The sequence below is a fragment of the Schistocerca americana genome, chromosome 3 (genome assembly GCF_021461395.2).
Source record: "Schistocerca americana isolate TAMUIC-IGC-003095 chromosome 3, iqSchAmer2.1, whole genome shotgun sequence".
In the NCBI taxonomy this organism is placed as follows: Eukaryota; Metazoa; Arthropoda; class Insecta; order Orthoptera; family Acrididae; genus Schistocerca; species Schistocerca americana.
This window is the reverse complement of record NC_060121.1, coordinates 760,698,468-760,713,434: the sequence shown is the minus strand read 5'-3', so window position 1 is coordinate 760,713,434 and position 14,967 is coordinate 760,698,468. Positions and strand designations below refer to the sequence as shown.

Here is a 14,967-nt window from a genome sequence, read left to right as displayed (position 1 = left end):
GAAGCCCAGAATGCGATGCCAGTGAACGGAGAACAGGGCCACTATATGTAAACAGAGTTTCGAGGCCTCATTTTCGTAATGTGACTTCTGAAGATGTTTTTCAACAGGGTGACGCAACCTGATGCGTAGCGTTATAAATGTAGACATAATTACCTAGCTGGCTGATTTCTCGAAACGCCCGTTATAAATCTCCTAGAATATTTTATGATCTGCATTGACGTCTACGTCTTTACCTGTATCACATATAGAGATAACGAGTGTGGCACTTACGTTGCACCATGTATTAAGATTTAATCTTCCGCGTAATTCGCTGATGAATCACGAAAATAATTATTATTTGTATACATCTCTGCCAATGATTAGGCGAGTTTTATTCGTACAGTAGCCATGATAGCTACGCAAAGGGGCTAACGATGTTCGCAAAATCTCTGGTAATAAATGGTTTTTGGAACTTTCTAACTGATATGAAGAAATATTAATCACGTTTTTTCAATGTCCCCTGATGATTGCACATTGTTCAACTCTCCAACAAGGTGAAACGTTCAAAGATCGGCCGCGTTTGGTATCCACAGGTATACATCCCACATAGTTGAGATGTATTATGATACAGTTCTTACAAATGCCTACCAGCAGTGGCTTTTCCAACTACAATATACTGAGCCCTCCTAATGTAACGAAAATCTTGTAGTTTCCGTTATCTGCAATTCATTTTGTGTGATCACATGGCTTCTTTTTAGGGAGGATTTGTGAAATAGGAAGCATGCGCACTTTCCAATGAAATACAACTGGTGGCTTTCAGCGTGAAACTGAGTCACTCTTAAGAAACGCCGGTATTATTTAAAGGCGCCATAGAAATAATGAACATAACGATACTGCGACAATAAACTGTGTGACGGACATTCGAGTGCTAAATGATATTTTATGGTTGATCATAAACTGGGTTTCTTACAACAAGATATTAGCAATTAAGTGTTTTCTGTAAATTCTTATGTTATTACTGGATTCAAAAATTTCGTTCGTTTTGGGACAATTTTCTTCTTTGGCTAATGTCATTGCAGTTTCACTATGTTTAATATTTCGTTCATTCCTTGTCCCATGTAATGCTTACTTCTCGTATAGATTCCTGTCGTAAGATTAAAATTTTAAGTGCTCCAGAATTATGTATTTAATAATTATCTTTTAACTCCCATAAATTTCTCCACTTTCTCAACATCAATCTGACACAGCCTGCTTGCATAGGTTGTTCACCGATCCTCTGTAATTTTGTCTCCTTTTCGTTACTCGTAATTTAACAACATAGTTTGTAAGTGTTTCACCTGTTCCACAGCTGAATCTTCCAGTTTAGATGCAGTCCACTGAACATAACAGTGAGTTCATGTACCACTAGTCACAATTAAATTCAAGGTTTCTCTATTGACTAAAGTTTGGGTATCGCCTCCAGTTGAATACGATTTGCTTTGTTCAAGTGTGACTGTTAACAACAAAATTGAAAGCAGTAAAATCGACACAATGGATTATGTTTTAGTTCTGACATTTTTCTTACAATATGATCATTGTCACGCTATCGTAATTTCTTCATATATGGTATCGATATCGCGTGTAAATTTGTTTACTGCCAAACATGGCTTGCATTCTGTACAGTATACTGACATCAGATTCGTTGTCTGTAGGGTGCAACATATTCCAGGGAAGCTATCAACGTAGAAAAATCTAGTTAAATATTTTCCTAAAATGTTGAAAATGAAAAATTAGCTGTCACCCTTGGAAAAAAATTTTTACAGTGCATCTATAGATGTTTTTTAATGAAGCAGATAGATATTTTGAATACATTTTACAATACAGGAACATGCAAAGTAAACCTATGTCCAGTTTTGATCATAATAATGGTTTCCTTTCGTTCTTGATTGTTTCCATGATCCAACCCCCCCCCCCCCCTCTCTCTCTCTCTCTCTCTCTCTCTCTCTCTCTCTCTCTCTCTCTCTCTCTCTCTCTCTCTCTCTCTCTCTGTTATAACAACAGACAGTGCAAAATTTATTGTTCTCATACGAGAAAACAATTTTACTCATCTTGCGTTTAGGAGCCCGTGAACTCCACGACAGGTCAACAAACAAGGCCGAGATCTTTGTATTGAAATGTAGACCGTCATATTACTGCGCTGCAATTAGGCATTTTGTATGGAATTCATTATACATATATAACCTCTCGTAGCATCTGATTATTATTTCTTTTTTGAGACACTTACTGAAACACTGACAAAATGTGTTTATTCTGGCATCATTTTAATGGGAAATACTGCGACGATTGTTCAGAAGTGGCAGAAGAAGAGGTCCGTTGTCGACAGCGTAGTTTACCTAGCAGTTTAGATGGCTGATGTTCAGGGACATCACACGGTAATTGACCGATTGCTGGTCGACAATGCCCTGGCCGAACTTGTTGTAGCGGTCGGTGACGACAAGCAACTTGTCGTCGGAGTGCAGCACCTTGACGCTGCTGAAGAACTGGAGGCGCTCGGTGTTCTGGGCGAGCTGCCGGAAGAAGACCTGCATGTAGGGCTTCCTGGTGTCCCAGCAGTAGAGTGCCTCCTGCTCCGCGATGCCGAAGAACATCCGCCTCCCGGAGGCGTCGACGGCCAACGCACCCGCTGGGCCCGCCCTCTGCCCTGGCACCAGCGTCTGTCCAACACGCAGACGAAGGCAAACATTGCATCTTGTACGTGAAAAGGCAAGTAAATAAGTAAAGCCACCTTACTTATGCTCCATAAGTTCACAGCACTGACACAACCGTGACGTGCCTAAACCTCGCTGTTGATCTTGTGAATTAGCTCTGTTGGTTCAGTAAATAGCTCTGTTCGCAGTGATTTCGGTACATTTTACTACGAATGCCGCGTCATATGTATGCGTCACGGAAGATATGTGGGGAGCGATTCGTTTTCTAAACTCTGAAGGGACTAACACTACAGAGAGCATTCGTAGAATGCAGCTTGTCCCAGTTAATGAAATTTTACGAATGGATAAATCGTTTTTGCAAGTGGACGCATTTCTGCCAATGAAGAAATGCCGAACAGGTTATCCACTTCCACAACGGACAGGAACGTCGAAACAAGTGAGCTATGATTCGTGATGACCGCCTTGCCAGAAATGATACCAGTGGTCATTAACTGCACATTAGCCACTGTTCAGCACCTGCATTATCCCATGAATCTCTAAACCAACGCAAAAGTTTGTGGCTTTTTATGTACGTCGACTGCCACACGATTACGAAAAAAAAAAATTGCTGGCATACTCAGCTACAGAGTTATAACTCAGTCCACAAAAACGATAGGTTTCGAAATGTCGAACTTACATTTGAAGCGGTTTGTGGAGGAAGGTAAACACTTTCTCATTCGCATAGTAACCGTCGAGGACACACAGGTCCGTTACCGCGAAACACAGATTGTCAGTGAATGGTGTGAAAACATCCAGTTTCGCCTGCAGCAAAGATGTTAAAAAGGGCAAACTTGTGCAGGAATGTTGATGACGAAAGCGGTTTTAGATATTAAACGTGCACTGCATAGAGGTCAACAGTGAATAGTGACAGTTGCTGTAAGCTACTGTGATATGTGAAACCCAAAATAAAAAAGATATGAGAGGGAAGCTTCCAAGAGGTGAAATTTCGCCCCGGGGTGATGACCGCCCCCATAAAGCTGAGAAAATGATCCCCCGTATTCAACCCCTGGGTTTTGAGCTGATGGAGCACCCGCCGTGTGTCCTCATCTAGTTTCTAGCTATTTTCACCTTTTTGGTGATAAAGGAGCACCTGCGTCAATCAGGTTTACATCTAATGAGCAAGTTGTAAGTGCAGATCCTTCCAGAATGGACTTGGGAACCCTGTAAAAAATATGGACGAACTGCGCACAAGTTTAGGAAGAGTGTGTGGAGAAATCATTTTACTTGCATAGATACTTTGTGTTAAAAGGTTTCTTTTTATAGAATGCCTCTACTTTTTTAATTACTCTTGTACATAAATCTAACGGACTGAAAATGTGTAGTGATGTTGTCAGTGTGTCCGTGCGGTTACATAATGTGACACTAATGAAGTCCTTCACTGAGATGACAAAAGTAATGAGATACACAGTAATATCGTGTCGGGCCTCATTTTTTCCGGTGCAGTGCAGCAACTCGACGTGGGGTGGACTCAAGAAGTTGTTGTAAGTCCCCTGCAGAGAAACTGAATTTCGATGCCTCTAAACCCGTCCATAAATGCGAAAGTGTTGTCGGTGCACGATTTTGTTCCCGAACTGACCTCTTGTCCCATAAATGTTCTATGTGATTCATGTCGGACGAGCTGTTTAGCCAAATCAGTCGCTCGAACTCTCCAGAATGTTGCGACACTGCGCATTGTTAGCTATAATAATTTCGTCTTTGTTTGGTAAGATGAAATCCATCAATTGTCACAAGTGGTCTCCAAACAGTTGAACATAACCATTTCCAGTCAATGATCGGTTCAATTGGACAAGAGGACCACTCCATTCCATGCGACGACAGCATACACCATTATGGAGCCACCAACACCCTGTACAGTGCCTTGTTGAAAACTTGGATCTATGGCTTCGTGGGGTCTGCCCCATACTCTTATCATCAGCTCTTATCAACTGAAATCGCGACTGTTCTGTCCAGGCCACAGTTTTCTAGTAGTCTAGGGTCCAAACAATATGACCAAGAGCCGAGGAAAGGCGCAGCAGATGATGTCGTGCTCTTAGCAAAGGCACTCGCGCCGGTCGACTGCTGTCATAGCACATTAACGCCAAACATAGCCTTATTGTCCAAACGGATGCGTTCGTCGTACGTCCCACGTTGATTTCTGCGGTTATTTTCCGAAATGTTGTTCGTCTGTTTGCACTGACAGCTCCACGTAAACACCATTGCTCTCGGTTGTTAAATGAAGGCCGATGGTCACTGCGTAGTCCCTGGGGAGAGGTAACGCTTGAAATCTGACAATCTCGACACACTCTTGACCCTGTGAATCACGGAATACTGAATTCCCTGACGATTTTTGACATGGAATGTCCCATGCGTCTGGCTCCAACTACCATTCTGCGTTCAAAATCTGTTAAAGCTCGTCGTGCCGGTATAATCACTTCGGCAAACTATTCACACGAATTATCCGAGCGCAAATCACAGGTTTGCCAATGCGCTGCCGTTTGATATTTTGTGTGCGCTGTTCTACCGCCATAAGTATATGTGCATATCGCTATCCCATGACTTTCGTCACCTCATTGTGCTGGACCTGAGGTTTATCAGGGAAATTCATTTTACGTAGAATGAATACCTGCCCTTCGCTCAACCCCCAACCTGGAGGACTACGGACTTTTCTGCCACGGTAAACTTCACATAGGAGAGTTGCCTTCGCTATCACTAGACATCAATGCTCCATCAATTTTGTACTGCCAGTTAAAGCAGTGCTCCATCATGCTTCACGTGTCAGTTCCGACGGCCAACATCCCCGCCTTCTTTGCCCTTGAAGTCTTCACGGTATCGCTAGCGAGAGGCCCTCAGGAGCTACCATCACCCGGATTGGGTCAACAAAGGCTTTATTTAACTTTAACAAGGTGTTGCTCCTCCTCCTTTCTTTAGCGGGGTCGGGGCAGACTATGACAAGGAAAGGGTAAGGCGGCAGTTCAATATGTCTTTGTTGAATGATGGAATATTCCAAAACAAGGGAACTGATGAAGCCTCATATTTAGAATGGAGAACATACGAATTGCAAAGTTTACCCTTGATATCATCTTACGCGGAGAAGAGATATTGTTCGACTCATGAAGATTGCAGAAATAGTGTGGTCGGAGCAGACTGATAGGCTAAGCCTGAAAGAAGGAAGTACGTAAATAAAAAATGTGTGTGAAATCTTATAGGACTTAACTGCTAAGGTCATCAGTCCCTAAGCTTACACACTACTTAACCTAAATTATCCTAAGGACAAACACACACACCCATGCCCGAGGGAGGACTCGAACCTCCGCCAGGATCAGCCGCACATTCCATGACTGCAGCGCCTCAGACTGCTCGGCTAATCCCGCGCGGAAGTAAGTATATAATTGAGATACAACACAAGTAATGACTTGGTTGCTAACACGGTGCGATTACAGATTCCTCTAATGCGACGTAGTGGCGTGTATGCGTACTGAATTTCTGATGAATTAGACGAAGAAAATGTGAGTCAACCATCTTAACTGGACACGCGACACAGATGGTATACGTCAGATGTGTCGCACGCAAATATTCGTGAGTACTTCTGACTGCCTGGGGTTTTCGTTAGTTGTTCCGCGTAGTGCTACGAGGGCAGTTCAATAAGTAATGCAACACATTTTTTTTCTCGGCCAATTTTGGTTGAAAAAACCGGAAATTTCTTGTGGAATATTTTCAAACATTCCCGCTTCGTTTCGTATAGTTTCATTGACTTCCGACAGGTGGCAGGGCTGTACGGAGCTGTTAAAATGGCGTCTGTAACGGATGTGCGTTGCAAACAACGGGCAGTGATCGAGTTTCTTTTGGCGGAAAACCAGGGCATCTCAGATATTCATAGGCGCTTGCAGAATGTCTACGGTGATCTGGCAGTGGACAAAAGCACGGTGAGTCGGTGGGCAAAGCATGTGTCATCATCGCCGCAAGGTCAAGCAAGACTGTCTGATCTCCCGCGTGCGGGCCGGCCGTGCGCAGCTGTGACTCCTGCAATGGCGGAGCGTGCGAACACACTCGTTCGAGATGATCGACGGATCACCATCAAACAACTCAGTGCTCAACTTGACATCTCTGTTGGTAGTGCTGTCACAATTGTTCACCAGTTGGGATATTCAAAGGTTTGTTCCCGCTGGGTCCCTCGTTGTCTAACCGAACACCATAAAGAGCAAAGGAGAACCATCTGTGCGGAATTGCTTGCTCGTCATGTGGCTGAGGGTGACAATTTCTTGTCAAAGATTGTTACAGGCGATGAAGCATAGGTTCATCACTTCGAACCTGAAACAAAACGGCAATCAATGGAGTGGCGTCACACCCACTCCCCTACCAAGAAAAAGTTTAAAGCCATACCCTCAGCCGGTAAAGTCATGGTTACAGTCTTCTGGGACGCTGAAGGGGTTATTCTGTTCGATGTCCTTCCCCATGGTCAAACGATCAACTCTGAAGTGTATTGTGCTACTCTTCAGAAATTGAAGAAACGAATTTAGCGTGTTCGTAGGCACAAAAATCTGAACGAACTTCTTCTTCATGACAACGCAAGACCTCACACAAGTCTTCGCACCCGAGAGGAGCTCACAAAACTTCAGTGGACTGTTCTTCCTCATGCACCCTACAGCCCCGATCTCGCACCGTCGGATTTCCTTATGTTTGGCCCAATGAAGGACGCAATCCGTGGGAGGCACTACGCGGATGATGAAGTTATTGATGCAGTACGACGTTGGCTCCGACATCGACCAGTGGAATGGTACCGTGCAGGCATACAGGCCCTCATTTCAAGGTGGCGTAAGGCCGTAGCATTGAATGGAGATTACGTTGAAAAATAGTGTTGTGTAGCTAAAAGATTGGGGAATAACCTGGTGTATTTCAATGCTGAATAAAACAACCCCTGTTTCAGAAAAAAAAATGTGTTGCATTACTTATTGAACTGCCCTCGTACATCTTTATAGTGGAGGCTCAGCAGAACGAGTGATTTCAGACGTTTATGATATGTGTGTGTAGTTAGGTTTCGAAACTTGTGGAGTACACAGAAGCAAGGAGGAGTCTTACTGCATGTGGTTTTAGCTCCGCAGCAATGTCAACTCAGAGGGTAAAGATACCTCAACGGTGAGGTCCAGTATCTGCTCATCGGTGGCGTTCCGCAGCACGCGGGTGGCAACCTTGTTGAGGGTGTTGCTGGCGAACGCCCAGGAGTAGAAGTTGCCGTCGGCGACTCCCAAGGCGAACAAGCCGTCCATGAGGTAGGAGCGCACGCCGCCGATGGTGGTGACGCCCAGGCCGGGAGAGGGGTAGTAGTACTGGCTGTAGACGCGGTGCGTCCGCCCGCTGTCCAGGTCCGTCACCGCGAGGGCGAAACCCGTCACGTCGGCCGAGTAGGCTACTCGCCTTCCGCCCCTCAGCACCTCCACCTGTCAAGCACATTACCGAAACGGCTGAATACTCGTCAAGACCGGTGTTTCTCATAAGAAATTATAGTTGGTATAATAAAACATGAGATTTTTTTAAATTACATACACATACACAGAAATTGTTCGAGGAGCTTGTGCAGCGTGCATTTCTACTACTTGACGCGAGTGCATTTGCCACATCCACTGATGTTTTTTAAGTAATGTTTGTGGACCTGCCTCTAGGTCTGCGTATCAGAGAAAGAACTGCCATCTACTAGATTAAATCAACATACCACAGAAAGCAAGGGCGGCACGGCGTGCCAAACTTCAAGTGTGCAGCGTGTGCGGGCCGCGTGCTGCTCAAGAGCCGGTCTGTCTCCGCTTTGCTTCGTCCTTCTCGGAAGTACCCGGAACAGCGAACATTTTATTGTGTGGTGTCACCGCAAGACACCACACTTGCTAGGTGGTAGCCTTTTAAATCGGCCGCGGTCCGCTAGTATACGACGGACCCGCGTGTCGCCACTAACAGTGATTGCAGACCGAGCGCCGCCACGCGGCAGGTCTAGCGAGACTTACTAGCACTCGCCCAGTTGTACAGCCGACGTTCATAGCTACAGTTCACTGACAACTACGCTCTCATTTGCCGAGACGATAGTTAGCATAGCCTTCAGCTACAATTGCTACGACCTAGCAAGGCGCCATAATCCTTTGCTATATATATTTTGGTTATAACATGTATCATCAAGAGCCATGTTCTACAAATGTGGATTAAAGTTAAGTATTCCAGAAGTTACCTACTTTTCTTTATAGCATTCATTACGTATCCTGTTTCAGACCTCACGCCAGCCTGCTTGAGTTTAAACGCGTGCCTTTCGGTTACCCGTCACGGTGGACTGGCTGTCTTGTCAGTCCACAACATATTGGATACCGCGGTATCGCATTTTACGGTATTTTCAAGTCTCTTCAGTTCGGCAGAATCGTGCTATCAGCGCTGCATATCGTTCGCTGGTTAGAAAATTGCAGCGAAATGCAGGAAGATCTGCAGCGGATAGGCACTTGGTGCAGGGTGTGGCAACTGACCCTTAACATAGACAAATGTAGTGTATTGCGAATACATAGAAAGAAGGATCTTTTATTGTATGATTATATGATAGCGGAACAAACACTGGTAGCAGTTACTTCTGTAAAATATTTGGGAGTATGCGAGCGGAACGATTTGAAGGGGAATGATAATATAAAATTAATTGTTGGTAAGGCGGGTGCCAGGTTGAGATTCATTGGGAGAGTCCTTAGAAAATGTAGTCCATCAACAAAGGAGGTGGATTACAAAACACTCGTTCGACCTATACTTGACTATTGCTCATCAGTGTGAGATCCGCACAAGCTCGGGTTGACAGAGGAGATAAAGAAGATCCAAAGAAGAGCGGCACGTTTCGTCACAGGGTTATCTGGTAAGCGTGATAGCGTTACGGAGATGTTTAGCAAACTCGAGTGGCAGAATCTGAAAGACAGGCGCTCTGCATTGCGGTGTAGCTTGCTGCCCAGGCTTCGAGAGGGTGCGTTTCTGGATGAGTTATCGAATATATTACTTCACCCTACTTATACCTCCCGAGGAGATCACGAATGTAAAATTAGAGAGATTCGAGTGCGCACGGAGGCTTTCCGACAGTCGTTCTTCCCGCGAACTAAACGCGACTGGAACAGGAAAGGGAGGTAATGACAGTGGCACGTAAAGTGCCCTCCGCCACACACCGTTCGGTCGCTTGCGGACTATAAATGTAGATGTAGATGTGAGGTCGTTCGCACCTCTAGTAGCTGATTGCACAAAAAGACGCAGTCAAGTGATCTATTGTCACAGTTCTTTAAAACTGACCGGTAGTGGCAGAAGGGATGGACGAGAATTCTCAGTACCTACGCACATGAAAAACGTTTTGCATCACCCCGCTCCCAGAACTCCGGAAGATCGACGTTGACTGTGGATATTGTATCACATACACAGTCCCTTTGACAGTTCAGACATGTTACTAAACCCGCCCAAAGATGTAAACAGCCATGCATGAGTAGCGCCTATTAGACAGAGAGGGTCCGACATTCCACCACGGTCCGTGTTGTCTGTAGTTCAACCATGCCTAGACGGTCAATACGGCGGTTCGATCGCATCCGCAGGAAGAGCTTTCAACAAGGGAGTGAAGCAAGGCGATGTTGTCTGGACACGGAGGAGGTACAGAGAGACAGGAACTGTCGATGACATGCCCCGCTCAAGCCCCCCAAAAGCTACTACTGTAGTGCATGACCGCTACCTATGGATTATGGCTCGGAGGAACCCTGACAGTAACGCCATCATGTTAAACAATGCTTTTCGTGCAGCCACAGGACGTCGTGTTACGACTCAAACTGTGCGAAATAGGCTGCATGATGCGCAACTTCACTCCCGACGTCCATGGCGAGGTCCATCTTTGCTACCACGACACCATGCAGCGCGGTACAGATGGGCCCAGCAACACGCTGAAAGGACCGCTCTGGACTGGCATCACGTTCTCTTCGCCGGTGAGTGTCGCATATGCCTTCAACCAGACAATCGTCGGAGTCGTGTTTGGAGGCAACCCGATCAGGCTGAAAGCCTTATTCACGCTGTCAAACGAGTGCAGCAAGGTGGAGGTTCCCTGACGTTTTCGGGTGTCATTATGTGGGGCTGACGTACGCCGCTGATGGTCATGGAAGGCGCCGTAATGGCTGTACGATACGTGAATGCCATCCTCCGAGCGATAGTGCAGCCATATCGGCCGCATATTGGTTAGGCACTCGTCTTCATGGACGACAATTCGCTCGCCCATCGTGCACATCTTGTGAATGACTCCCTTCAGGATAACGACATCGCTGGACTAGAGTGGCCAACATGTTCTCCTGACATGAACCCTATCGCACATGCCTGGGATAGATTGAAATGGGCTGTTTATGGACGACGTGGCCCACCAACCGCTCTGTGGGATCTACGCCGAATCGCCGTTGAGAAGTGGGACAATCTGGACCAACAGTGCCTTAGTGGACTTGTAGATCGTATGGCACGACAAATATACGCAAGCATCAATGCAAGAGGGCGTGCTACTGGGTATTAGAGGTATCGGCGTGTGCAGCAAGCTGTACCACCACCTGTGAAGGTCTTGCTGTATGCTGGTACAACATGCAATGTGTGGTTTTCATGAGCAATAAAAAGGGGGAAAATGTTGTTTATGTTGATCTGTATTCCAATTTTCCATACAGGTTCCGGAACTCTCGGAACCTAGGTGACGCAAAACTTTTTTTGATGAGTGTATAATGCAGTCGCATATTCTACAAGTAAAGTAAATGTGCTGCGGAACGACATCACAACACCATACGAAAGAATTTAGAGATATAGTTGACAACGAAAGACCAAAGAACTACAACGATCAACAGATGGCAGAAAAGGTCCGTCTTTATTGCCGCAAAAGCCATAACACGCTCTCTGACGGAGAAGCGAGTCGCAAATTATTCAGGTTCTGTAGGTCAGGTGTGGCAAGGAATTTCACCTCGCGAGCCGTGCCCTGGAACGAGTACCATAGTGCTCAGCCTCGCTTCATATTTCCCCCGCCGCTACACAACGCTCTCTGAGCACGAGGAGGATGAAAAAGGGGAAACGGCGGACGCGCCGCATTTAAATGGGAATGCAGTCTCACTGCATACGACTTGGCTTCACAAACAAAACAAATTTTCAGTATTATTTGATTATTCCTGGCGCGCTAAAGATGTAATATTTTATCCGGTACAAACTGTCAGCATATAGACACACGCAGACACTTGCACAGATTCTCGTACTCAGGTTGCTACGTAACCATGGTTTATTTAGCTTCACAATCGAAAAAAACATCTTCCACGCGTATGTTAGTCGAAATATTGTTGCACTTTTGCAACCTCACTAAGGAGACCTGGAAACTCTACCTGAGGAAAGAAATGTTCAGGGAATTTCCAAAGTCAACGGAATTTGTCTTTAAAACGGGAACTACGTTGCTGATCAATCAGTTACATCTGGGTATGCGCAGAGGTACATTCAACTGAAACTGCATACGGCCTCGGAAACATCTTCGAAACAGACGTAAGACTGGCAGTGTCTTGGAAACGTTTAGGAAACTATTGTTGTATGTTTTTCAAGGCAACAATGAACACCTTAAACCTCACAGTTTCGTTAATGCCAGTGAGCTTAGGGAACAGGACTGCCCGTCACAATGAGTCCCTTCTACAACGTGATTTTCTTTTTAATCGCGTCCCCACCAAACCAGAAAGAAGTTGTTTCTGAACTTGCAATGCCCTACTGTGTTCAGTGGGCAGCGTGCAGTCAAGTCCACTTAAAATGCGACACCTGTAATCCGTTCCGGATGTTCTAAGTTTTTTTCTCCACTGCACTTTCCGTTACAAAGTCAACTACAGGGAATTTTAAATTGAAACATTGTTCCACGTGTGCACTTTGACTGAACCATCGTACCTTGTAGTAATACATAAAGTCTATACACTGTTGGTTCAGTTCCACCTAGAACAGTAGCAGCTGACTATAAAATAACACGTGCGACTTCGTACCATCAGTTTCTTCGCGAGCTCCATGGCTGCAAATTTAGGACAAAGTGCGTCTTGATGTCCAGAACAATGAATACCATCTTTCGATTGCTGTAATCTTTTGCTCTTCCATTGACAGCAATATCTGCTTTGCACATACATACATGTGCAAAGGAACTTTGCATCGTAATTCGGGATAATACAGCCACTGCAATATCGTATTTATCCACCGACACCGGGCAAGCGACGTGAAACTAGTAAAATGTCTCAACTGTACGGGAATATACATAATGGATGTTGTTGGCGCTTGGTTGACGACATACGAAAGTTTGGGTCGAGCCGTGAGTCGTGCACGGTTAACAAAATAGTACAGTCTGCTTTCCGCAGTCGTGCGGCTCGGACGTTTGTTTACGTCCATGCCGCGGTGCTCCGCACGCAAGCGGTTATTCATTTCATGTTAGCCTTCGCTAGTGCTTGCCCTTTCGAACCAGAATGGCACCTTCCTACCAATAGCCTACCATCAGAATTATCTTTAATAATGAATTTGCACGCTCGAAGGTATTTATATGCGAAGCAATTAAAATTTAACAACAAGATATGATTGGGATTCACTTCTCTATCACAAGGAGTGTGGTCTATATCAAACTGATGTCGGGGAGGCAATAAGCGAGACGGTGGAGGCACGTCCCCCCTAAAGTTAGACATGTTGTAAGTCGCCGGTTTGTATGTTGGCAGCGCTATAGACTGTGTTAATATCGCTGACAGCGCTCGGCGCCCTCGGCAAGAGATTCTGTGGCTGGACGGACTAGCAGTTAGCGAGTGGATATGGAAGTGTATGGACATTATATTCTTAGTGGAGACTGTGTTGGCAGGACATGCATTGTAAAGTGAGGTGAAATGATGTGTTTATGCAAGGAAATGTATGAGGATCGATGTTTGGTTGATAAGGTTTCAGCTGTGGAATTATTGACAAATTTATAAGTTTTGGAACGGATGTCACATGAATAAGGTATAATTTTCTAAATATACAGCTTGCTCGTCAACAAAATCTTTCTTTTTGCCAACCACATGCCTCCTAGTAGTTAGAGTCTACACTAGCTAGAACCTTTGTATTTAGCTGGCCGCTGTTGTTACTTGCTGTAACTGCTGTAGTTCGTCTTACGAAGATTTTCTGTGAGGTAAGTGACTTACAAAAAAGCTTGGGTTTGCACTATTGGGATACGTGATTGAAATGAGTTTAGGCAATTAACAGAGTTGGAGGTAGTTTAATATTCCCTTAATTTCATATTTTTTGGATTTGTATTATTGTTAGGATTTCTTGCAGTTCACGGTCAATCATTCGTGTTAATTATTGTAAGTCATGTCGTCAATGTAAAGCAATCAGATTGCGTTGGGCTTGTACATTTGAGTAATAAATGAATATAAAGTTTGAGTTGTCTTTGTCAGAGAAAATTCTGTCGGTCGCTGTTAAAAAAAAAAAAAAAAAAAAAAAATACGAAAGAGTTTCACCTGTCGACCCTTCGGGCGAGGATACTTAACTGTAATCTTCTGATTTTCGTGCAGTTTGAATAATTTGTGCATGATTAGAAATTAGTTTATTGATTACTGCTAGTGCGTAATTGTATGTATGGAATTTCCTTTGTAGTTGAAGGTTCTAATTTTTGTACTGTATTGTCATGAGCAAAGTAGATGTGGCATGCATATAGGTTTGCACTAAGTATCTCGCAGCCGCTAATGCAACTAATTACATATTTATTATTTTCAGTGCTATTTTAGTGTTTCGTTTTATTTTTGCTTCTCAAATTGCTTAGTGTGTGTTACCGTGTAAAATGATGTGATAATTATGGCATGTGAAAAGCGTAACGCTAGGCCGCAAAGCGAATTGAGAAATGACAGTGACGACGGGCGTAGCTCGTTAGCACCACCTAGTAACGAACTGACAGATGTTCAAGACAACTATTTGGTACTAGTGCATAGGGACATTGACCAGACAGTAAATAACGGGGTAGTAATAGAAACAATCAGTCAACAGGGAACTATTGACGATCGGTCGGTCAGTAAAAGTTCGCCTCAGGAATGCGAAGTAACAGAACAAAATCTTGCAAATACCGCAGATTCAGGTTTTTTATCAATACACTTTTCGGAATTAAGACACACTCTCTGCTTTTCAAAATACGAATACTGCCGTTGCAAAAGCACTGACGGAAAACATAAAGGAACATGTTTCAGTGACTAAAGCATTGTTATTGTAATTAATTCAAAAATTTGATCAAATAAGCCAAACGCTTCAAAAGTTAGACACA

At 44.5% G+C, this 14,967-nt stretch overlaps 1 protein-coding gene across 1 annotated transcript in view; it reads right to left on the bottom strand.

Annotated features, from left to right (window-relative positions):
- Positions 1 to 2,033: 2,033 nt before the first annotated feature.
- The window catches only part of LOC124605835 (major royal jelly protein 1-like), an 87,343-nt gene continuing 74,409 nt past the window's right edge, over positions 2,034 to 14,967 (bottom strand). The window contains exons 5-6 of the mRNA XM_047137766.1: positions 7,811 to 8,119; positions 2,034 to 2,672 (exon numbers count right to left, since the gene is read on the bottom strand). Coding sequence (XP_046993722.1) covers positions 2,352 to 2,672; positions 7,811 to 8,119 — 630 coding nt within the window. The 3' untranslated portion in view covers positions 2,034 to 2,351. The remainder of the gene's footprint in view (positions 2,673 to 7,810; positions 8,120 to 14,967) is intronic.